This window comes from Pelophylax lessonae (genome assembly GCF_965119305.1).
Source record: "Pelophylax lessonae genome assembly, chromosome: 6".
In the NCBI taxonomy this organism is placed as follows: domain Eukaryota; kingdom Metazoa; phylum Chordata; class Amphibia; order Anura; family Ranidae; genus Pelophylax; species Pelophylax lessonae.
This window is the reverse complement of record NC_138773.1, coordinates 228,573,113-228,597,761: the sequence shown is the minus strand read 5'-3', so window position 1 is coordinate 228,597,761 and position 24,649 is coordinate 228,573,113. Positions and strand designations below refer to the sequence as shown.

Sequence of the window (24,649 nt, the reverse complement as noted above, 5' to 3'; positions counted from 1 at the left end):
GTAATGTAGAATTTGTTGTAAACAAAAAAACTTTCAGGAGGATGGCATCTCTAAATGCTGCACAAAATACGAGGAGAGGCATATGCCCTTATAATAAAAAAATTGGCCTATCTGATATAATCCCTTGTCCATCCACATCGAAACTGATGAGATTGTACACCTGGCAGAAACAAGGGATTGTTGATGAGGGGGGCAACCGGGATATGGGGGGCGCGAAGGGGCCATCGCCTACAAGAAGAGTCCCATAAGCCTATGGAATGAAAAAGGGTTGGGCTCAAAAGAGCTTTGCAATGTCTGGAAGGAAGCCAAAGCACCAACCTATTAGGTAGAGGGTTAAGCCTCTAAAGACATCCAGTCCAGAAGAGTGTAATTGACACATTTGGGTCAGCTGTGCTGCCACATAGCATTTACGAAAATCTGGAACTCCCAGACCTGCCAAATCCTTGGGAGCATATAACATGCCAGTCTGCTACCCTTAGTTCCCCAAATGCAGGGCTTTTTTTCAGCAGGAACTCGGGGGAAACGCAGTTCCGGCACCTACAGCACTGACTGTATGCAATGGTAAGGGGTGTTGGGGTGTGCTGCAGGGTTATTGCTACTGGCTGCTGGGGAATCTTTTCTGGCTGGAGGCAATCTATTTTTGCAGAGGGGATCTGTTGTTGCTAGGGGGGTCAATTGTTGCTGGAAGAGATCCACTGTTGAGGGAGGGGTCTATTGTTGCTGGCTGCTGGAGAATATACTGATGCTGGCCGTAGGAGATCTGTTGTTACTGCCGGGGGTCTATTGTTGCTGGGGGATTTATAGTAGGGGAGTTTGTATCGGGTGGTCCATTGCTGTTGGAGAGGATATATTGTTACTAGAAGGGGCTCTATTGTGACTGGCTGCAGGGGATCTATTTTACTGCTTTTGTTGGTATCATTAACATATTCCATACAAATGAATTATCACCAGAAAATGATGCTTTGGTCTGTATTCTCTAAAAATGCAGTAATGGGAGGTGGGTAGGGGGTGGAACCAAGGAACAGTACTCGGAGGTAGGTAGGGGTGGAGAAAAGGGGTCATAAAGTGGGAGTTCCTGCACCTATTCTCTGAGAAAAAAAGCCCTGCCCAAATGAGTTTAAAGATTTTTGCTTGAAAATTCCGCATCGCTTCTAGCGGCCCAGAAATCGTAAAAGTTTAAAAAATAATAGAGCAATTTGGGTAGAACGGCCATTTTTACCAACGCAATTCTTCCCATCCAGGAAAGAGACCTTTCAGTTCATGTCTGTACATCCACAAGCATTTGAGTAAAAGGCGCTGGGTAATTAGCCTTATAAAGCATCAATATGTGAGGGGCAAGCTTAAACCCTATGCAATAAAGCTACACCTTTTTCCAGACGAAAGAATATTTGTCAGGTAATACTTTAATCTGTTAAATCTTTTGCCAATGGATGTAGTACAGTGGTGGGGTATGTTTTTATAAGGGGTAATATCTTTTTACCCAGGTACTTCTTATTTATTTGCAATAAACTGACCGCAGGGATCCTCAAACTACGGCCCTCAAGATGTTGCGGAACTACACATCCCATGAGGCATTGTAAAACTCTGACATTCACAGATATGACTAGGCATGATGGGAATTGTAGTTCCTGAACAACTGGAGGGCCATAGTTTGAAGACCCCTGAGGGATGTAGTCTCACTACTTTTATAGGTAACTTTGTTTTTTTTTTGTTTTGGTATTGGTCGTTGGTCTGTGGCACTCTCTGAAACAGTATATATCATTTTTCCTTTTAAATTTAATTTTTGTTAAAAAAGCGATCCTTTCATGATGTAATTCAATGGGCAGTACTATCCGTAATCACTAATGATCCATTATGAAGCCTACTGGCTAGCAAGATACCAGCTGTTGACTATTCTTTAACTGTTCCCAACTCCAGTTCAATAAGCACAGATGATGCACTTAATGGTAAAAGTGAACAACAGCTAAATGCATGCTAATAAATATATATTCTTAGTAATAGCTATTTAGTTCTACACTAATAGCATGGGGATGATAAAAATATATGACCATTGCAGAAATGGGGTAATGATTTGGAGTACTATATATATATATTAAAATGGAATTTTGGACACTTATTAGACACATGGAGTGGTGTGTCTGTCTTTTAAAAGCTTCATGCGCCATCTTAATAGAGGAAGTATGTGTACTATAACAGGAACACAAGCAGTTTCTCTCTGACCACTAAAACCTTAATTACATATTCATCCATTTATATAAAAGTGATTATTAAAAGAACTCCATGTACACAGTTTTTTTTTTTTTTTGGAAGCTGTAGTACAGCTTTTAGCCAGTTCAGGAGAAAAAAAGACAACTGAGTATAATGGGAGATAATATATGGGAGTTACATCTGACCTATCGCATATTTCTATAAAATGTCATCATGTTTTCCAGAAGCAGTATGAAAGGACAGATATAATTTACACTTTGGTCAGACATCAATGTAAATTGGAATTTCTAGTTTAGAACTTCAGAATCTCCATTGATCTCTACTTGAAACAATAAATATGATTCTCCTTTTAGAGAAAAATCACCTCCCATCCAACATAACTTGATTGGCAAATCCAATGTGCGAGGTGGAAAATTGTTGGCCGAAAAGCAGGTGCATCAAATCAGGTGCAGCTGCTGTACAAGTATGTTAACAGCCGCCTGAGAGACAGCTGAAGTGGGAGATTCATCCATCCATGCTGTTTAGGGTGTATGTAGGAATTGGTTTGTTTTCTTCGAAGTCTGAACAATATTAACCTATCAGTGTTTGGCCAGCTTTAGGCCAGATTCACACTCTTGCACTTTGGAAACTCGCATTACCGCAACACATGCCAATGCACATTCAGACATGCAACACATGTTAGCGTGCAATATAACATGCAATAACACATCAAACATATGTAAATAGACCCTTGAGCATGCTGTTCAATGTCTGAGACAATAAAATACTGCTTTCTTTTTTTGCCAAAGAAATATATACTCCTTTCTTTATGAATGCATTGAAAATAGTTTCATTAGCCAGAAGCAAATGTGAAGGTGGGTGATGTATACAATCTACTCTATAAGGTAAAGTATTACTTCCTAGGCTTTTCTATGCCTTTCCTATTTAATATCACATTACGTTGAACAGACCTTTTGTAAGTCCATTGAGAAATGTTCTGAATCCAATGGTTTTTTATGGGTATCTTATGGAGTGGATCATCTTGGAAAGTCTGGAACTGACTGTATAACCTTCATCATCATTAAACAAATATTTTAATTTTTGTGAATAAAATGTAGGGGTATATTTATAAGGAAGTGAATGTTTAATGCAGGTGAACCATGCTGGTGCATGAGTATTAAATTATAGGGCATGATTAAATACCTGTGAATGTTTTCTAAATGTCACATTCACTGCTTTATACATATGCCCCTTAGGTTTATGTATATTTCATTCAGTGATTCAATATTGGCACATTTTAAAACTTGATGACTAGGACAAACTTTAGGAAGTACCCTATGACCTATGGTCAAGATCTACATACTGTACATTCTCTAGTCTACATACATTCTATACTAAACAAAAGAATAATGTAAATGAAACTATAGACAATTAAAAGATGTAAAATTTGCACATTATCTCTAATTAATTTGGAAGTGGAATCATACTCTGTCCATGAGGCCCTAAGTATGTACTGACAAAAATGCATACCAGTCAAGTACAAAATGATGCTCATTGGAGCACAGAGTATTGGTGGATCACAAAGCACCTGAACAAATACAACTCACAATCTCATTTTTATATTTAAAAAAAAATTGGAAAAAAAAATAGGAAAATAAAAATAAATTGTAAGATACTGTACCCATCGTATCCATGTCTCCATCTCTTCTTCTGCCAATCGAGATATAGTGCGAGGCAAGAATCGGACTAGCCTCTCTTTAATGACAGATGATGCTAAAGAAGTGCCCTCAGTTTCCACTAAACTGGCAATGACATCAGCAGTCTGCCCGGATCCCTCCACCACTACACATGGGATTTTACTCTTGATTGCTGTATTTATTGCCTGTTTGAAAGCAAGAAGGAATTAGGCATAGAGATGATTCAGCTCTCAATGGAGTTCTATTATCAATTTTGTTAAAATCCTTTGAGAATGAAAAATATATACAAATCACAAAGTCAGTGCCTGTGGTGTAGCATTAAAAAGCAACAAAGTAAAGAGCCTTCAGCTAGAGTAAATGAAAGTAAACCTGTGACAAGGGGGGGGGGGGGGGGTATGGGAGCTGCTAACACTGGCATTTCTGATTATTCTAGTTGTCTGGCTGACACACGCTCTCTTTGATATTTACACCACAGAATCAGAATAAGTAAGAAGTTCAGGAAAGTCAATGAAAGGCCTTTATCTGCATACTTTCTGGACAGTTTTGAGCCATTTGTTTTTGTTTATTTAGGGGAAAACTTGGATAGGGAATAGGGATGCATGGAATGCCCAGAAATGAAGAACTTAAATACACTTCAAGAACTTGCTAATGTCTCTGGCTGCTAAGAACTGACTTCAACAGTGCTGTCTACCTGTGGGAGTGATGGTGCAGCTAAGATAACAAAAACATGTTCCAAACTGAAGCTACAGATGCTGCTCATTGCAGGAATGCCAAAGCACCTGACTACTGCTGTACATGTCCTGGACATGTAAAGTATTGTAGCCTTACTGTCCTCGCTGTATAGGCTTGGGCTAAGGGAAATGGAACTTACTCAATTAGTCCCTTTTTGTAGTTTTTGGGATCCAAGAGGCTATTATATGGGCGCTCTGCTATACAGACTAGGCCTTGCTCCCAGGATAGCTTCAGCTAGCCTAGATGAGCTTGGTAAAAGATGTGAGACTTCCAGCTGCTTCTTTTCTCTTCCTCTCTCTCTCTCCTTGTATTGCTTCTGTCCAAGGGCACAGCCCCCCCCCCCAGCCCCAGCACACGGTTCCCCTCCAGTTGACTGGACCCTAGACTCTGTTCCCAACTGCCAGGCTTCTGACTACTTATGGGACTGTTCCCTCACCTACTGAGCCTAGCCTCATCAGGGAGTGGTGGGAACTCTATAAATATTAATTCTGCAGCCTCTGTTCCTCCACCTTCTAAGTTATAGAAGTATCCAGCGAGTTCTAGAAGCCAGGGGGAGGTAACAGAGCCACAGCCTGGGAGTACTGCACAGTCCAGAAAAAATGTAACCCCTGTTCCTCTGCCTACACTAACACTGAGTGTGCTGCAATGACAACCAGACGTCTTGCATTTAGGGTCGGCTAACACCACAAAAATGCAGTCTGTATGTGTTTTGGATGCATTGTTGCATGTGCATTTTTGATGTGTTCCGTACATTTTTCTCCCCTCGTTTTTTTCTCCCCTCGACAAAACACACCACACATGTTCGAGTGCCTTTTATTTTTAATGGCACATCAAACGTGGGACAGTTTTGCTGCGATTGCCAAGTGATAATTGCAGCAAACTGCATCGCGTAATGCTTGTCACCCAAAAAAAGCTCCTGCTCCCTTTTGGGCAACGAGCTTCGAGCCATGTGGTTTGCTGCAATTGCCTGGCGATTCTGTCACACGACAAATGCGACAAAAGTGCACAGCATTTGAGGTGCCTTTAAAAATAAATGGCAACCAAACACATTTGGCACCTTTTGACAGGATTGCAGTGCAATTTGGAATCACAGGCAAAATCCTAGATTAATAATGGTAGTCTTCTGGTGTTCTTTTGTTGTATTTTCCTTAAAGTGGTTGTAAAGTTAGAAGTTTTTTTTTATCTTAATGCATTCTATGCATTAAGATAAAAAACCTTCTGTGTGCAGCAGCCCCCCTCAGCCCCCCTACTGCTTCAATGAACTCCTCTATCGAGCCAGCGATGTCCACAACTGTCTCAGCTGCCCAGGACTCCCCTCCCTATTGGCTAAGACACAGCAGTGGCGCCATTGGCTCCTGCTGCTGTCAATCAAAGTCAGTTAGTCAGAGAGAGGGGGGCAGGGCCGAACTGCAGTTCTGTGTCTGAATAGATACATGGAGCTGTGACTTGGCTTTGGTGCCCCCATAGCAAGATGCTTGCTGTGGGGGCACTCAAAGGGAGGGAGGGGCCAGGAGAGCCGAAGAGGGACATGAGAAGAGGAGGATCTGGGATGCTCTGTGCAAAACCAACTGCACAAAGCAGGTAGGTATAACATGTTTGTTATTTTTATTGAAAAAAAAAAAACAGGAGACTTTACAACCACTTTAATTTTGCTTAGCTTGCATGTTATGTTAAAGCCCAACTGCAATTTTAGTTTAAATCATCTGAATTTATCGCAGGTGTAGCAAAACAATGGGTGTGCAAAAGCTTACAGTTTGATTTCTTTAGACAGCTGCCTCAGCCTGAGTGGAAATGCCTGTTCCTTGCCTGAAAGACCCTTGCTGTCTATGTGGAAGCAGTGGTATCTCTGAGAAGGTCTGACATGCCACCTACTGAGCAAGACCTAAAGCTCTTAGGTCTTACTCAGCAGTAATGTTTAAGCCCCCTGTTGATTGTAAAGCTCTGGCTCTACCTCAGCAGGAGGGCATATTGGACCTTTGTGGAGAGACCACTGCTTTCCCACAAAGAACAAGAGCCCTTCTATACAGTATCCTAAAAATTCAATTGAGTATTAACATTATGCCTTATTCTTACTTGAATTAACTAGAACTGATGTCAACAGTCTGTTGAAAAACAGAGTTCTTCTTTACATAGTGCAGACTCTTCGACTCAAGATAGAGAAGAAAAATGTTCAATATAACAGTCAGGAAACTAGCACTTTATGAAGAAGACAGCAATGGCAGCACCAATGTTTCTTTCATAACAGATTTCCTTTATACGTATCTCTCATTAAAAATACCACAATTGTACATGCATGCTGTCTCACAAAATCATTATGTCACCAGACAGTGTTGGATCTCTCTGCTGCTGGACCCCATAGCAGTTGCATGGTTTGCTATAGCTATATATTGTTACGCATATTTGCATAGTATATGCATATTTTAAAACATCTTAAGAGCACAATTTCAAACAGATAAGCCTCTACACCCAACCCATCCAAACAATGCTCCAAGTCAGGGGCGTACCTAGAGCATTTGGCACCCGGGGCGGATCCTATATCTGGCACCCCCCCCCCCCCCCACTGGCGTGCAGGCGACGAACCGCACATTGACCCGGCGACCAGGCCCCTCCTCCTCTGCAAAAACGGCGCCGATTGACTTGAGGCGCCAGACAGAAATACATGTAACTGGCAGTGGCATACTTACTGTGTGCTACTGCCAGTGGTGTCACTAGGGTTGGTGTCACCTGGTGCAGTAAACCATGGTGTCGCTCCCCCCCCAAAAAATTATTTTCCTGTTTTTTGAAAGCGCGCCAAAGATGCAGCATGCAAGACTTTTGGTGCGCTTTCAGAAAATGCAGAAAAAAAATCTATAGGACTGCAGTAATAACTGCGAGTAAAATGTAGGAAGACCCCCTTTACATTACACAGCCCCCGTACCCCTGGACCCCTTTACATTACACAGCCCCCCCATTGGAACCCTTTACATTACACAGCCCCCGTACCCCTGGACCCCTTTACATTACACAGCCCCCCAATTGGAACCCTTTATATTACACAGCCCCCGTACCCCTGGACCCCTTTACATTACACAGCCCCCCATTGGAACCCTTTACATTACACAGCCGCCGTACCCCTGGACCCCTTTACATTACACAGCCCCCCCATTGGAACCCTTTACATTACACAGCCCCCCCCATTGGAACCCTTTACATTACACAGCCCCGTACCCCTGGACCCCTTTACATTACACAGCCCCCCCCATTGGAACCCTTTACATTACACAGCCCCCCCATTGGAACCCTTTACAGTACACAGCCCCCATACCCCTGGACCCCTTTACATTACACAGCCCCCCCATTGGAACCCTTTACATTACACAGCCCCCCCCATTGGAAGCCTTTACATTACACAGCCCACACCCCCCTCATGGAAACCTTTATGTTACACAGCTCCCGCCCCCCATAGAACCTTTTCCATTATACAGCCCCCGTCCCCCAATAGAACCCCTTACATTACACAGCCCCCATGGAACCCTTCACATTACACAGCCCCTGCCCCCCAAAAGAACCCCTTACATTACACAGTTTCCGCACCCCCCCAATAGAACCCTTTACATGACATAGCCCTTGCCCCCCCCCTCAATAGAACCCTTTAAATTATACAGCCCCCCAATAGAACCCCTTAACAATACAAAGCCCCTGCCAATAGAACCCCTTTACAATACAAACCCCCCAATAGAACCCCTCTACAATGCAAACCCCCAATAGAACCCCTTTACATAAAAACACCCCCAATAGTACCCCTTTACAATGCAGACCCCCCAATAGAACCCCTTTACAATACAAACCCCCCAATAGTACCCCTTTACAATACAAACCCCCCAATAGTACCCCTTTACAATACAAACCCCCCAATAGTACCCCTTTACAATACAAACCCCCCCAATAGAACCCTTTACAATACAAACCCCCCCCCCATAGAACCCCTCTAAAATGCAGACCCCCCCAATAAAACCCCTTTACAATGCAGACCCCCTCCCCAATAAAACCCCTCTACAATGCAGACCCCCCCCCCAATAAAACCCCTCTACAATGCAGACACACCCCCCCCCAATAAAACCCCTCCACAATGCAGACACACCCCCCCAATAAAATCCCTCTACAATGCAGACACCCCCCCCCCCAATAAAACCCCTTTACAGTGCAGACCCCCTCTACAATGCAGACCCCCTCCCCCCCCCCGACTGTCTTTACAATACAATTGTCCCCCCCCCCCCTCGCCCCCTTACCTTATGAGGAGGAGAGCAGAGAGGGAGGAACTGTTCAAAGCAGAGAATGGGAGAGAGGCTCGACACGAGCCCTGCATACACAGCGGTCAGCGGGAAATGCCGAAGTTTACAGTGCTGGTTAATGAGCCGGTGATTGGTTGCTAGGCGGTCCTAGCAACCAATCGCCTTCTCATTATCTAGCAGAGTCAACTTCGGCATTTCCCGCAGTGTATGCAGGGCTCGTGAGCGAAGTGAGTCTCTCTCCCATTCTCTGCTATACAGCTTCTCCTCCTCTGCGCTCCTGTATAAGCGAGCGGCGGAGGCAGTCCGGCGGCCGGCCCCGGGTGTCACCCTGGTGCTCGCTGACACCCCCCTAATGTGTGGCACCCGGGGCGGACCGCCCCCCCGCCCCCCCTATTGGTACGCCACTGCTCCAAGTTGACCCTAAGGCTGTCTTTTTTGACAGTTCAACCCTGAGACTGTCCCTTACAAATATAAACAGTTGGGACAAGAGTGTTTTAAATACTGTATTTGAAGGAAATTATTTTTTAGTCAGATTAAATTATAACCAACCGCAGGTAATTTGTGATCTGTGATAAATAGCTAAACTTTTTCTAGTGGGAATAAGTAAACATTTTTTGCAATGCTTGTACAATTTCAGCTCACCTTCAGTGTGTCCTTCCCACCTCCCTGAGCAAAACATACAATAGGAATTTTCCCACCATAATTGGAATCTGCAGAGGACAAAGCACAAAAATGTTTTATATGACATACAGTATTTAAAGGATGTATTTCGCATTTAGCAAATCTAAAACACAGTACAGTTGTATGTGTGTTTTACCAATTTAATTCTGTCTTGTTAGATAATTTTCTCCATCAGGGTTCCTCTAAAGGTTGCTGAGGGCTCCTAGCTATTTCTGCCTCTCAGATGTGACTGACACCAATTATCTTTTCAGCTCTCTGTAATAAGGATACTCTTCCCAGTGACCACCAATGTCAGAAGCATTCTTCCCACAGACCACTACACTAATGTTCTATGAGCTTTTTAACTACTTGCCAACCAGCCGCCATACTTATACTACGGCAGGTCGGCTCTGTCCAGCAAAACGACGTACCTGTATGTTGTTTAGTGGGGGCACGCGCGTGCCGTCAGAGGCGCGGGCATGTGCTGATTGGCCACAAAAGAAGCCCCCCTAGGGACACATTTAACCCTTTGATCTCCCCTTGTGGTAACCCCTTCCCTGCCAGTGTCATTAGTACAGTAACAGTGCATATGTTTAGCACTAATTACTGTAGAAATGTCATTGGTCCCCCCAAAAGTGTCAAAAATGTCAGTTAGGTGTCCGATCTGTCCGCCGCAATGTCGCAGTCCTGCTAAAAATCGCTGGTGGCCACCATTACTAGTAAAAATAAATATATGAATAAATAAAAAAATATATACAGTATATCTTTACCCTAGTTTGTAGACGCGATAACTTTTGCGCAAACCAATTAATATACACTCTTTGGGATTTCTTATACCAGAAATATGTAGCAGAATACATATTGGCCTAAAATGATGAAAACATGTTTTTTTTTTTTTTTTTTTGTTTTATTGGGAATGTTTTATAGCAGGAAGTAGAAATATTGTTTTGTTTTTTTTTTTTTTTTTGTTTTTTTTTCAGAACTCTCAGGCTTTTTTGTTTATAGTGCAAAAAATAAAAATTGCAGAGGTGATCAAATGTTACCAAAAGAAAGCTCTATTTGTGGCAAAAAAGGACATCAATGTCAGTTAAAGTAACATAAAAAATGGGCTGGTCATTAAGGGGTTAATTGGCAGGAGTTACCTGAGATCTGAAAATTATTTAAGGGTCTCTCAATGTTAAAAAAAAGTTGATTTTACTTGCCTATGGAAAATCTTCTGAAGGCTGTAGAACTAAATGGTTCAATGTAAGCTAGTTTAGCACATTCAGGCATGTTTATAACCAATCAAATTGCCTATAAATTGAGGTGATTTGGCAAGTCATTATAAAATGGCCAAGATGATCAACCTCATCTATACCCAAAAGTGGACACAGATTAAGTTTAGCATTCTTCAAAAAGTTATATGAGTTATTTTAGAAATGTCATACGGTAATCTGTATTTGCTAATAATAATTTCCTATCAGATGCAGTCGCTGTTTGGCAGCACCACTGTATTCCGGCAGTTGCAGGTGGTGCTTGCAGCCTAAATACAATAGTTGGCAGTGGAGATTACTCTGTCCATACTGTTCGCGGGGATGGGGAAAGCAATTTTTCCCAAAGGCTGAACAAGAGAAAATCTAGCCATGTAAGGCAGTCTAATAAAAAACACTACATACATTATACTTTAGTGAAATGACCCTTAGGAAGATAAATCCTGTACCAGGCACATTTAACTCGGAGATATACTTCTCCAACGAAGCTCTAAGATCACCCTCAACACTTGGATGTCCATTGGTGCCATTATCCACCAGAATCAGATGTGTGTGATTGTTGTCTAGGCAGTAGAGGGGATCCCGCTTCTGCTCCTCTATGACGTAGTGAGCCACATAATTTCCCTGTCACAGAGGATACAGATTACCCAAAGAATATAATATAAGTACAGTTAAGCATAATAATAACACTAACTTCTGGCATTCTTTTGATGGACATACAAAGGAGTTTTCAATATAATTCAGGTCAAAATAGCACTTTACTTCACATTCACTTATACATTTAAAGCAGGAACATTTTGTTGACTTCATGCACAGCAGCTGAATTCTGTACAGGATGTCAATATATTAGCACCCCTAGCTCCAAAATAATTTAGAATAAAGTAAATTTAAATTCACTCACCTCCGTTGAGGACGTTCGGATCAGTGTGTCCCGGTTAGAGATCATGCCCCAGGCTGCGATACCAATAGCCACTACTTTTTCTTCTGAGCTCCGGCTTATGGTGTTATCTCTAACCACTTCTCCTATGTACTTCATAAGACCATAGTGAGTTCCACCTGTAAATATCCAGGCTCCTAAGTGTGGGAAAAGGAAATAAATTTAACATAAAGACTTGCATCTTAAAGTAAACCTCCTCTACCAACACCGTAACACAATAATTAAACACAATATAAAAGACCTCAAGAAATTGTCTTCCAACTAATCATACTTCTCTTTTTACTTTTTTTACTCCATTTGGCGAAAGTGGAATCTGACTGGTCGCTACAAACAACAAAGGCAGTTTTCCCCATCATACATGTAGGTTCTAGATATATGCAAATTTAAGCCAGTCCAGGCAATTTGGTTGTAATATTTCTGTGACGGAGTGCCCATTTACTTCTGATGTTTAGATACAGATGCAGACCCTTTAAACTTATTTTAACCACAGCTCTGGTTCCAACGGTTCCTGGACACACTCGGACAATAAATTATTTAGCTTGTCTCCCTCAGCAACAAAGGGGAAGCCACAACTGATGAGGCAGAAGCACCCAGGCAGGGGATCTGCAGCCAGGTGAAAGGCCTCTACTATCAGAACCAGCATGCAGGCAGTTGAGCCTAATTGCACACAGTTTCCACAGAAGACTCAGCAACTGTGGGTAACCCCTCCCCAATTAGTACCAGAGTACTGCAGTTCCAATGAGATAGCCCATTGAACTTGGGCCTTGGATTTCTGCAGCTATTCACCAGTTTTTCTTGAACTTCACGGAGGGGAATGCTGTTGATGTGGTTTATCACAAATAGCTGTGCTCTGAACTGTTTTACAAAAGTAGTGATTTTCTTCTTGACTCTCTTTTGTTAAAGAGGCTATGCTGTAGAGCAATGTTACCCAGAGTTGCAGAGACATTACTGTATAGAGTCCATTTTTGCGCAGCTTTCATTATTCTGCAGTGTATGTATGTCTTTAGCCATCATGAACCAATTTAACAATATTGTTTCTAACTTTGTACCTGCTCAATAAATTGCAAGTTAGTTGCTCCCTGTCTGATCATTCTGATCTATTCTGTAAAATTTCTTGTTTTCCGGTGGTCTCATTTCTTAATACAAACTCACACTTTATTTTATTCTGCATGAAGGCTGCAATAATATTTTGCTCTTGATCCTTCCTTATCCCACACAAATGCGATTGGGGTTTCCCAAATTACCTTTGGTTTGTGCAATGTAGATTAGACGGCTAAAGATCTTCCGCATTCTTGGTTTCAGGGAGAAGTTTTTGGCACCTCCCGTCACAGATATGATGAGGTTTGGTGTTTTAAGCTGCCAGTATTTTGTCATGAGCTCATACAATGTCTCTGGTGTTGTGTCCCGGGACAAGCGAATATACTAAAATGAGAAGATTCACAGTGAACAACTATGCCTGAAAGAACAGTATCTGCAAATGTCTGATATCTGTAAATAATCAATAAGAATAATAACAAAATATGTTACAGTTTTAGTACCCTCCTAGATAGGTTGCTAGGATGATGGGCAAATGTAGTTCTTTTTGGCTCCTCAGCAGCAGCTATTTATTTCTTTTGGCTGTTCTGTTCTAGATTTCACAGGCTGCAGGTTTGTTTGCTTCATCCTGCATTCTGGAGGCTTTCAGAACATAGAGGGCTTAGAAAATCAAATGGGCAGCTTGAATATGTATGGTTTTGCAGCCAGTCCCTGGGGAGATGTTCCCAGTAGGTGGCTGGAGGATAACATAAATAGTCTGAGGTCTGGAACAGCCTTGTTCTTGTTCTTGTCCTTCTGGAGAAGTCCCACAGCCTTGGGGGCTCTGCCCCTCTGAGACAGCTTTTGCTGAATCTTGCTGATTTTCATTGAGGTCTCGGCTGTGACAAAGCTGGAGGTCCTATTCCTAATCAATTTTGGAGTTAACCAAGCAGTCCCATCTAAGAATCTGGTCTGGAGGAATCACAGAAGAGTGCCAGGACATTTTTCAGGATGTGTTTTATTTAGATCGTCATCATGGCTCCTGTTGTCAGTTTGCTTGCAATACGCTCTTTAGAGCGTGTACTGGCAAACCGGCATTGAGGAAAGACTACTGGCTGTGAAAGCCTTCCCTTAGATGTGCAGACTCGTTCGATCCACATAAACATCTCCGCCGGCGAACATTCCATGCGCTATGCGCGGATCTGTTTGCCGGTAGAGATCTATGTGTATTACTGTGTGGAGTCAATATCGTTTTGATATCAATTTGCCTTTATGAAGGGATACACACCCATGTCTTTCTACTGTACCTAATAACCATAGCGGAAACCGCATGGCTCTTTCCCTGCAGATAGCTTCAAAGTCTATGGGAACAGTAGTATAATCTGATTAGACATTGTATTCTGAAGCTTTACTAAATGGGATTCACACCAGTAGTAGTGGTGGGAGTACATCCGCGAGTTTGATCGGAGTACTGTTCACGGTTCTGCACGCCGGTTTCATTGTGTAGTTTAAGGCGGGAAGCCTTGCACTCTATTCTGTTAGTTCACGTTTGTGTACTTCCCCTTTTCTATTGTACATTTAAATATATACAAGTGTGACATTGGCTGATTTTATGTCTGAGACAGGACATTTCTTGTGAGCATCTAAGGTGATAACAGCCTTTGTCTGTATTCCTGGGGCTTGCGGAGAGCGCTCAATTACCTTATACAAAAGAGCTGAGAGTTGTGCTTTTTAGCACAATGGGATTGACTGCACTTGGCATATAATAATATCCAAAAGTGCACTTATTAGTGCAACTGAGTTATTTGTGCATCAAGCGAATATTAATTTCCAAGATAGATGGCAAGCCTAGGTAAGGAGCCAACAGAATTTCTTTTACAGCTGACCGAGAGGGGGAAGACGAGTTTGGGTCCAATGCAACAAAAAGACCGGCCATTTAGTAAGACAAACTTTATTTCAGAATTTGACATTTTTTGTTGCCTTGAGACCAGGATTTGTTTTCTCTGTCCGCTGCATAAGGTAAACTCAATAGAAGAACGTTGCATTCTCCTCTTTTGTATAACTACGGGATTTATTTTGTGTTTTTAATATTTGTAACTCGGGGTGGGTATACAGTACTGATTTGGGGAAAAACCTATATGGATTGTCCTCTGTATGCTCCCAGTCAATATAGTATAAAGGGTTTTTGTTTTTTGTACAGCATATAGTATGTTAAACGTTTTTGTCAGTGTTTTACTGTAAAGTGGGATTTGTATGGAGACACAATGTCTGGTCAGCAGCCTTACACACAAAAGGGGGAATCTTAATTACAATGCCTAACATTTGGCTTTGAAGGCACCAGGCTGAGACTTTTGTCTATTGAGAGACAGGAGGCAGTCTTGTAAGTACATCATTTTCCTGTAAATATATTTTACTAGGCATGATAAGTTCTTACAGCCCCATGGAGCAATGTTGGTTTCCTAATAATAGAATATCGGTTCATGTAGATTACCTGGCAGAAATATTCTATTGTTAGACTGATTCATCCCTGAGTTGAAATTGTTCAGTTTTTAGGTTAAAAATCAGTGTGTATAGCAAAATTGATCCAGTTATCTTGGTTTTGTGCTGAATTTCGGTTCTAAGTGGTGTTATTCTGCTTTTGGACTGAAGTTTAGTATTCAGCGAAGATATTTTGTTGTCTACACTGAATTTCAATTCTGGCTGACCGTCACTTTTTGTTTTTGCTGGTTTTCAGCGCCACCATTTTGTTTCTTCACTGAAACTCATGTGGCTGTGCCACCATTTTGTTTTTGTTCTGCCACCGTTTTGCTTGTAGTACATTTATATTATAACTATTTCTGTATTTTTGTACTGAAAGGCAACTTTTAGTACAACTATTGCAGGGTTTTTTTTTTGTACTGAATATCAGTTTTGGTATAGTTATTCCACTTTTAACTGAAAACTGGTATTACTATTGGTTTGCGGCAGTTTTTGGCAGGAAATCCAGTTTTCAGTAGAACTAATTCATTTTTAATTGAATTTCAGTGTTTAGTGAAACCTGTTTTGTGTTTAATATTTGTTTGTTGGCTATAGTTATTTTTGCTTTTGTATAGGGTTTTCTGTTTCTTTTGTTTGTTTTATATAGCTCATTTGTCTTTGGCAGTGGAATTCAGTGTTGAGTGTAACTAATTCGTTTGTACACTGGATTCATTTTTCAGGTAGAATCATTTTAGTTTTGTGCTGATTTGTGGTTATTTTGTGGAAATAGTACTTTCTGTGCTGGAATTTGGGTTTTGGGTACAGACATTGTACATTCTCTGAGTGGACGGTAACTGGCATCCCCAATAGTTTTGTTACATCTAGGAATAGATAGAAGTCACAAAGGTTTGTATAGGGGAGGATTCCATGGTGCTCACGGGGTTGTTTGGCAACACGGAGTAGGTTAAAACGAACGTGTGTACTTTGGGCCTGGACCAAGTGAAACGGGAGATTGCGACATGTGTGTTTTAGCATACAATGTGAAGGAGTAGATTCTAAACCCACCCACGTATGGCCGTGTTAAATAATCGGAGTTGGGGAATGTGGTCATTAAGGTGCTTAATAGTCACCGGGCGGTACTGATTCTAAAAGATTGGTGCAAGGGTGCCACTGGACGCAGGGCCACTGTATTAAAGCCGATTCGAGTCATCATGGGCAATGGGCCGTCCATGTTAGGGAGGAAAAAAGAGGCCTCATACCCTGCCAAACAGCTTTGCAGTACATGAGGTCTGAGTTTGGGGTTTGAGCCATAGGACCCCTTAAACAGTGGCAAAAGGTACCTTTGATACCTGGAGATGGGAGAAACTCCTCACCAAGTATGGAACCAGATTCCAGGCAACAAAAATACGCAATTGTGGCTTCAAAAGTCTATAATGGTAAATCGGCAAGGTGTACAGAAGGTGGTTTCAATCCGGGAAGAACCACATTATGTATACTTGGCCCGGGGGGTTAACTGAGTCTGGTGATCCGGTAAGGGAAGCGGAGGAAGCTCTCTCTGGGCTAACTCTGCTGAGACAAGCCAAATCAACTAATACTGTAACTACCACTGTCTCTCCTGAATCTCCTATTATAAATGACTCCACTATCACTACTCCTCTTTCTCCAGCTTCTTCATCTAACTGCACAAACATTTATTCTGCTAATAATTCATCTCCTCACACTGTCTCTCTCTCCCTCAGTGAATAGTTAGCTAAAGCGAGAAAGGTGTCAGTTTATGGAGCAACTGAAAGAGCTAGAAATGGAGGTGGCTTTATTTATGCAAAGATACCACACGGGGTGCACCACTCTTTTGTTAATAACCCTTCAAGGGTTGAATGTGTGGTATGAGTTTGTCTGGTTAATGTTTTTTTTGCCTAAATTAAGATTTAGCCAGAGATTTGACCTTAGTATATGGGACATTATGGAGGACCTTGATGTATTTTTGTGTTTTCAAGGATAAGCTTTTACGATTTGGTAAATTTTTTAGGTCAGGTGGAAAATAAATCCAAATTCTTTTTGTAGTGTGTATAGTTTTAGCCCACCTGAAAAAGCGTTGCCTGGTAAAGCCTATGTTTGGGGTTTCTCTTATGGTTTTTTCTTTTTGTACTTTTATTATCAGTTCAAATTGGCAACATATGTAATTGATTAAAAAGACTGCATGCTCCTTGCATTTCCTGATTAAGTTAGAAGAGAGAAGTAGAAGAGTGAAAGCAGCATTCACTCTGTTTTTTGTTTTTTAGTAAGTAACATAACATATTAGAAGGATTTTTGCCCTAAATAAATACGTGTTTCTGAAACATGTTGCCAGTGGCTAAAAAGATAGCTAAAGGCAAGGAAACAACATACCGATTGGAACATGATTTAAGGGCTCTGAACCAGAACATTTCAGTTTTGCAAAGAGAAAGTTACATTGCACATCTCAGGGTACCCAACATCTAACCACCCAGAGAGTAGAGACCTTGAAAGAAATCCAGAGACCTGAGAACACTCGGCAATTGAGATCCATTCTCTGACTTGTCAAATACTGCAGAGACTTGGTCCCTAATTCCAAACCCCTTTGCAAATTAACATCACAAACACCTTTCTGCTGCAAGAGTGGCTAAGTACGAAGTGGCTCTCCTAACACCTACTAACTTGACTCTAAGACGATGCACCATTTTGAACCCAGCATCTCTTCTTCCTGTTATTGAGGAGGAAGAGAGGGGGGGGGGGGGATATGGCGTGAAAAATGACAATTTTCAAAACTTTCAAACTAATACTACTAATCTCTCAACCTCTAACCAATTTTTCAACCTAGTAGGATAACACGTTAAGGAGCAACATGACTTTCTTTGATGGAATGGGAAATAGCGGCTTTCAGTCCAGTGAAGGAGACTCCCATCCCAGACGCTAAGAACCTCTTTCTCAATGGTTACAGGTACAGTATTTCACCCCGATTGGTAAGTTGCTGGGGTCTACTTGAAACAATCAAGTGGGATCGCGGATCCCACTTCACCGGTCAGATCTTTGCAGAGGTATGTAAGGCTCTTCACATCAACCAGGGATTACATACCCCTATCATCCCTAAAGTAGAAGTAGGGTTGAATGGCTAAATGGGAACATTAAGAACAGAATCTCAAAAAATATAGCTGATAATGGAAAACCATGGCCTGAATGTCTCCCTATAGCTCTCTACTCCATCAGGTATGCCCCTGGGCAGCCCCATTTGTTATCACCCTACAAGGATTTGTTTGGGAGCCAACCAAAGACTGGATTATACTTTCCTCAGCAGTTGTCATCTTTAAATTCTCAGCTAACGGGGTATGTGCAATCCCTGCAAAGAGAGCTCCAAAAGGTCCATCATAGGGTTTGGGGGTTCTCCAACCACAACCAAGCCTGAGCATGGTTCCCAGCTTGGACCGGGTGGGGGATTGAATTTATGAAGCGATTGAACAATTTCTCGTCTATTGTGGATGAGATGTTCAATGAGACAGTTGAAGCAGTAAGGGAGATTACTCAGGAGCAATGACAAATAAAGACTCTTGTACTGCAGCAAATGATGCCACTTGATTATCTGTTCTCTTCCAAGGGGGGTTCCTGTGAATAGCAGATGCCAGTGACAAGGTTCAGGCCCATATGGATAAGGTTACTTCCCTGCAAGGCAGAGCCAGAGCTATAGCTAGTGAAGGTTGGAATCCTTTTAAGGCTTTTGGGAAGTTTTGGGGGATTTCTTGTTCTCCATTGGATCTTATTTGAAGAAAATAGGAGTATATATACTTATGTTGTTTTTGTTTCTATTTTCTATTCCTTCTATATGGCGTGGTGAGATTTTCCTGTTGCCTGATCGATCGAGTCACCAAAGCCCGAGCAGACAACCACATCCTAATTGCTGAGACGAGACTCCCTGAAATCCAACCTATGCACCAGATGCTGAGGATTCCAAACTGACCGACGATCAATATGACCCACCACCTCATGTCCTCCCTCTGAGTCATCTCCTGAAGAACGGAACCTACATGTCAACATTAGCTTTCTTTTGAGTCTATGGGTCAACACTGATTTCGTTATCTTTCTTTTTAACTTTTTAACTTGTTGAAATGGATTGTTTTTATGTATGAGAAGAGCTGGTCTGTTTATTTGGAAGAAGAAGATCAAGATTCATTGAGGGACACAAGGGAGCATATGACAAAGAGGAGGGTATGTTGTGGAAATTTTATTAGGCTTAGTGTGGACATTTTTCAGGATGTGTTTTATTTAGATTGTCATTATGGCTCCTGTTGTTGCTTTGCTTGCAAAATGCTCTTTAGAGCGTGTACAGGCGAACTGGTATTGAGGAAAGACTACTGGCAGTGATAACCTTCCCTTAGATGTGTAGACACGTTCGCTCTACATAGACATCTCCACCAGCAAACATTCTATGCGCTAGGCGCGGATCTGTTTGCCGGTATAGATCTATGTGTATTGCTGTGCGGAGTCAATATCGTTTTGATATCTATCTGTCTTTATGAAGGGATACATGCTCATGTCTTTCCACTATCCCTGATCACCATAGTGGAAACTGCATGGCTCTTACCCTGCAGATAGCCTCACATGGAAACAGTAGTATAATCAGATTAGGCATTGTTCTCTGAAGCTTTGCTAAATGGGATGGGATTCACACCAGTAGTAGTGGTAGGTGTGCATGTGCGAATTTGCTCAGAGCAGTGTTCACAGGTTCTACACCCTGGTTTCATTGAGTAGTTTTAGTCGGGAAGCCGTGTACTCTATTATGCTCATTCACGTTTGTGTACTTCCCCTTTTCTATTGTACGTTTGAATGTATACAAGTGTGTCATTGGCTGATTCTATGTGAGTAACTTGTGTTACGTGACTGTACATTTGGAACTGATTGGCTGATGTAGTATAGTCATAACTTCCTGTTGATTGTTCCTTTGTCTCATAAAAAAATATATATATATATTTCCTGTCTGAAACAGGACATTTCTTGTGAGCATCTAAGGTGATAATAACCTTTGTCTGTATTCCTGGGGATTGCGGAGAGCGCTCAATTACCTGATACAAAAGAGCTGAGAACTGTGCTTTTTAGAACAATGGGATTGATTGCGCTTGGCTTATATTAATATCCAAAAGTGCACTTATTAGCGCAATGGAGTTATTTATTTATATTAATTTCCAAGACAATTGTGAGTATTAACCCCTCCCTCACTGAAGAGTGTCTGATGGAAGCTAGGAACTTAATACTGTAGTTGAAACTGGGGACTTCAGCTGTCTTGGAAAGACATTGTGAGAATAGACTAGAGCTCAAGGTACAAGTGACTGTGTGTTGTTTTAAAGCAGCAGCAGCTCTTTTTTGCGACAGCCCTTACAGGGTTTTAGTTCTTTCATCCCAAGTTCTACAAGCAATTAACTACAACACCTGGGCTGTTTTTTGGAGGCGGTGGTGAATGGACTGCTGCTTTAATGATTGGTGGCCTCTGCACTGTCTGGGAAAGAACCAGTTCAAATTTTACCCCTTTCGGGGGTAGCACTACACAGTAATACAACGTAATAGAGATACCTTATAGTTAAAAATATAAAAATGTCTTGCTATAAAAAAAAAAAATGATTTTATGATGCATTTTTTTTGATTGTAGATGTTAAAGATTGCAAGAAAAACATTGATTACAAATAGAAATTGGAAAAAATATCAACTGGTCTTATTGGAGATGCACAGAATAAATGGATGATTATCTACATATAGGGTTTATGTGTCCTTTCATTTACACATTTGTTTAGAATATTAGGTTTGTTTTTTTTTTAAATGATGTTACCAAGCAGACTGTTTTGTGCATTTGAGCATTGATTGTGCATGAACCAAAAAAAAAAAATGCTCTCTTAAATATATCCCAGCAACTTCCCCACACAATGTCATTCTTCTAAACAAGGTAGCCAACCCAGGTGTTAACATAATGGCTCAGGCATTAGCTCAATCTAATGCCATAGGCAAGTTATTTTTTTAAGGAAACATATTGATTTATTAAAGTGGCATTACAGTAAGGGCACATCAAACTTTTTATGTGTGTGTTTTGAGACATTTGGCCATGTGCTTCATTTTTCATTCTTCCGTGAAAACAATAAAGGAGGTTGCATTTAAAGTTGTGTCTGTACACCTGAAGTGGATACTAATAACATACCTTTCCTCTTCTTCCAAATGCATCAAACTGAATATCTCCATATGCATCTGTAGGCAGTTCTTTTGTGTGCTTCTTATAGTTCCACTTATCGTTCTGGTTGATCTGATTACCTTCAATATGCTGCATCTTGGAGTATCCACATTTACAAATGCCATCTCTACAACAAGGAAACACATTTTGGTATACTCATTCATAGTATGCAATCTTAAAGTATAAAAGTCGTCAATATATGGGCATTTTTATGCTGAACTAATATCCAGCACAGCAAGACAAGTGGATATCATCTGTGTATCTGTGTGCTGATTATGTTGCTAACTTCTGGTAAGTGACTGTACTGTCATGGCCACAAAAAATTAAGCCCTCAATGTAGGTAATAGTGGTACTTTAATTTATTATATAAAGTAAGTGTTGGTTCTCTTACACACTATATTGTCAAAAGTATTGGAATGCCTGCCTTTCCACGCACATGCGCACATGTCTAAATCATTTGGTGGAGGGAATTATGGTATGGGGTTGTTTTTTTTAGGGGTTGTGCTTGGCCCCTTAGTTTCAGAAAAGGGAAGTCTTAAGGCGTCAGCATACCAAGACATTTTGGACAATTTCATGCTCCCAACTTTGTGGGAAAAGTTTGGGGATGGCCCCTTTCTGTTCCAACATGACTGCGCACCAGGGCACAAAGCAAGGTCCATTAAGATATGGATGAGCGAGTTTTGGGTGGAGGAACTTGAGTCCTAACCTCAAGCTGATAGAAAACCATTGGGATAAATTAGAGCAGAGAATGCGAGCCAGGCCTTCTTGTCCAACATCAGCGCCTGACCCCACAAATGCGCATTTGGCAGAATGGTCAAACATTCCCATAGACACACCCCTAAACCTTTTGGACAGCCTTCAATGAAGAGTTGAAGCTGCTATAGCTGCAAAGGGTTGGGCCAACTCAATATTCAATCCTACAGACTAAGCCTGGGATGCCATTAAAGTTCATGTTTGTTTAAAGGCAGGTGTCCCAATACTTTTGATAATATAGTGTAGCTCATTATCCACTTTAGCCCCGGAAGGATTTGCCCCCTTTCTGACCATGCCCTATTTTGCGATTCGGCACGGCGTTATTTTAATGGATAATTGCGTGGTCGTGCGACGCTGTACCAAAACAAAATTTACGTCCTTTTTTTCTCACAAATAGAGCTTTCTTTTTATGGTATTTGATTACCTGTGCGATTTTTATTTTTTGCGCTATGAACAAAAAAAGAGCGACAAATTTGAAAAAAAAAACAATATTTTTGACATTCTGCTATATGACATTCTCAAAAAAAAAATTTAAAAATCAAAATATTTTAACATTTTAGGCCAATTTGTTTTCTCCTACATATTTTTGGTAAAAAAAAAAAAATCGCAATAAGCGTATTTTGATTGCTTTGCGCAAAAGTTAACGCGTCTACTAACTACGGGAAAGATTTATGTAATTTTTATTGTTTTTTTTTTTTTACTAGTAATGGCGGCGATCTGCAATATTTTGCGATATGCGGCACTCCGACCTTGTGGCGGACAGATCGGACCCCTAACTGACATTGTTGACACTTTTGGGGGGACCAGTGACATTACTACAGTTATCAGTGCTAAAAATATGCATTGTTACTGTAATAATGACACTGGCAGGGAAGGGGTTAATACTGGGGGTGATCAAGGGGTTAAATGTATGCCTAATGCTTACTGACTTGTGTGGGGGGGGTTCTGTGACAGGCACAGAGATGGCAGTTTCAGTATAGCTGAAACTGCTGATCTGTCCCTGTCTGTCAGTGAGAAGATCCGCCTGCTTTGTTTACATAAGCAGGCGGGTCTTCTCTCCTTTTACCGGATGATCATGGGAGGAAGGCGGCAATCGGTGCCTCTCCTCCCACGGCCCGACTCCGGAACGTGCCTCTGGCGGGGTGCGCGCATCGCCGAAAACCCTTTCCCCAGGGGAGCTGCACTGCCGCAGTATTATTACTGTGGGCAGTTGGCAAGTGGTTAATAATGATGTGCTCCCCAGAACCAAGAACCCTAGTTGGGCTGCTTTTATTTTATGTGAGGAAACTTATTGTGCTCCAGTGGAAGTCTACCTCTGCGCCCGCTTTAACACAGTGGAAACAATTAATTGTCTCTCAGCTACCCTTATACAAAGCCCTGTCAAGGGGATGCCCTAAAAGTGTGGGATATTTTGATTGAGGCCCCCTCCACCAAAGCAGATCTCGGATCTCCGGCTTAAATAGCTCAATTGCTTGTATCTCGAAATAGAAAGAAAAGGGGGTCTCTATGACCCCCTTTTCTATATGGGACAGTGACAGGTAGTTAGCCATGACAGGAATTAGTTTTGGCGGGCTTAGATAGGAAGATTAGGGTTACCAGGGGGAAACAGGGTTCCTAGATGGTGGTTGGCTGAAATAAGCCCCTATCATATTAGAGATAACAGGTAGCTAGGGAGCTTGTTTGAGGTACCTGTTTTTTCTAGATAGCTTCCCGCCTTCTGAGCCTGTTCTCAGCCCTATTTAAGGGGGCTCTCAGGTAGCTGGACCCTCAGACCACCTCAGCATCCCGGATCGTGTGGTTCCCCTCCCCCCCTCCCCTTTTGTTTTGTCGCGGCCAGTTTATTATTTTGGGTCACCTTTGTCAGTTTGCAAAGGGGGACGATATGTTTTATATCTTATTTGATGATTTGGTATGGATATGTTTATTGATTATTTATTATTGTTAAACCTGGACCGTAGTGGTCGGGTTTATTATTTATGAGTTGAAAGCTTTGATGAGTTTAAATGTTATTAAATAAATAATAAACGGCCGCAGCCTTTTTATCCAACAGCTGGTGTAAAGTGTCATCTTTTTTATAGATGAGTTTAGCTTTAAGGTAAAAGAATCCTGTCTACTGTCCCATAATGTAAGAGCCTGTACTAAGGTACTGGTTTTAAATTTAAAGAGTGGAAAATTCATCCTTTGCCTGGTACATGAGTAAGAGATTTGCAACTTTTTTTCTGTAGGAATCCTTGAGTGGATAATGAAGCGTGCTACTGGTTTACTGTCAGTTAAGGTTTTTGTTGAATGTAACTTTTTTTTTTTTTTTTTTCTCGATATGTATTTGCCAAGCCTAGGCATGCCCAATAGGCACTGTTTTGTACCTAAATACTCTTTTGTCAAATGAAAAAAAGAATGACGTGCTCCCAATCTGCCATCTACTGCAGTTTTCCACAGACCTGTGAAGGTTTAAAAAATGAATGCAAAAATGG

General features: G+C 41.5%; 1 protein-coding gene across 1 annotated transcript in view; it reads right to left on the bottom strand.

Moving 5' to 3' along the window:
* TRPM8 (transient receptor potential cation channel subfamily M member 8) overlaps window positions 1-24,649 on the bottom strand; it is a 95,209-nt gene that overhangs the window by 64,109 nt on the left and 6,451 nt on the right. Inside the window, exons 4-9 of the mRNA XM_082260867.1 lie at window positions 21,396-21,552; window positions 12,979-13,156; window positions 11,699-11,871; window positions 11,247-11,421; window positions 9,530-9,597; window positions 3,869-4,069 (exon numbers count right to left, since the gene is read on the bottom strand). Coding sequence (XP_082116993.1) covers window positions 3,869-4,069; window positions 9,530-9,597; window positions 11,247-11,421; window positions 11,699-11,871; window positions 12,979-13,156; window positions 21,396-21,552 — 952 coding nt within the window. The remainder of the gene's footprint in view (window positions 1-3,868; window positions 4,070-9,529; window positions 9,598-11,246; window positions 11,422-11,698; window positions 11,872-12,978; window positions 13,157-21,395; window positions 21,553-24,649) is intronic.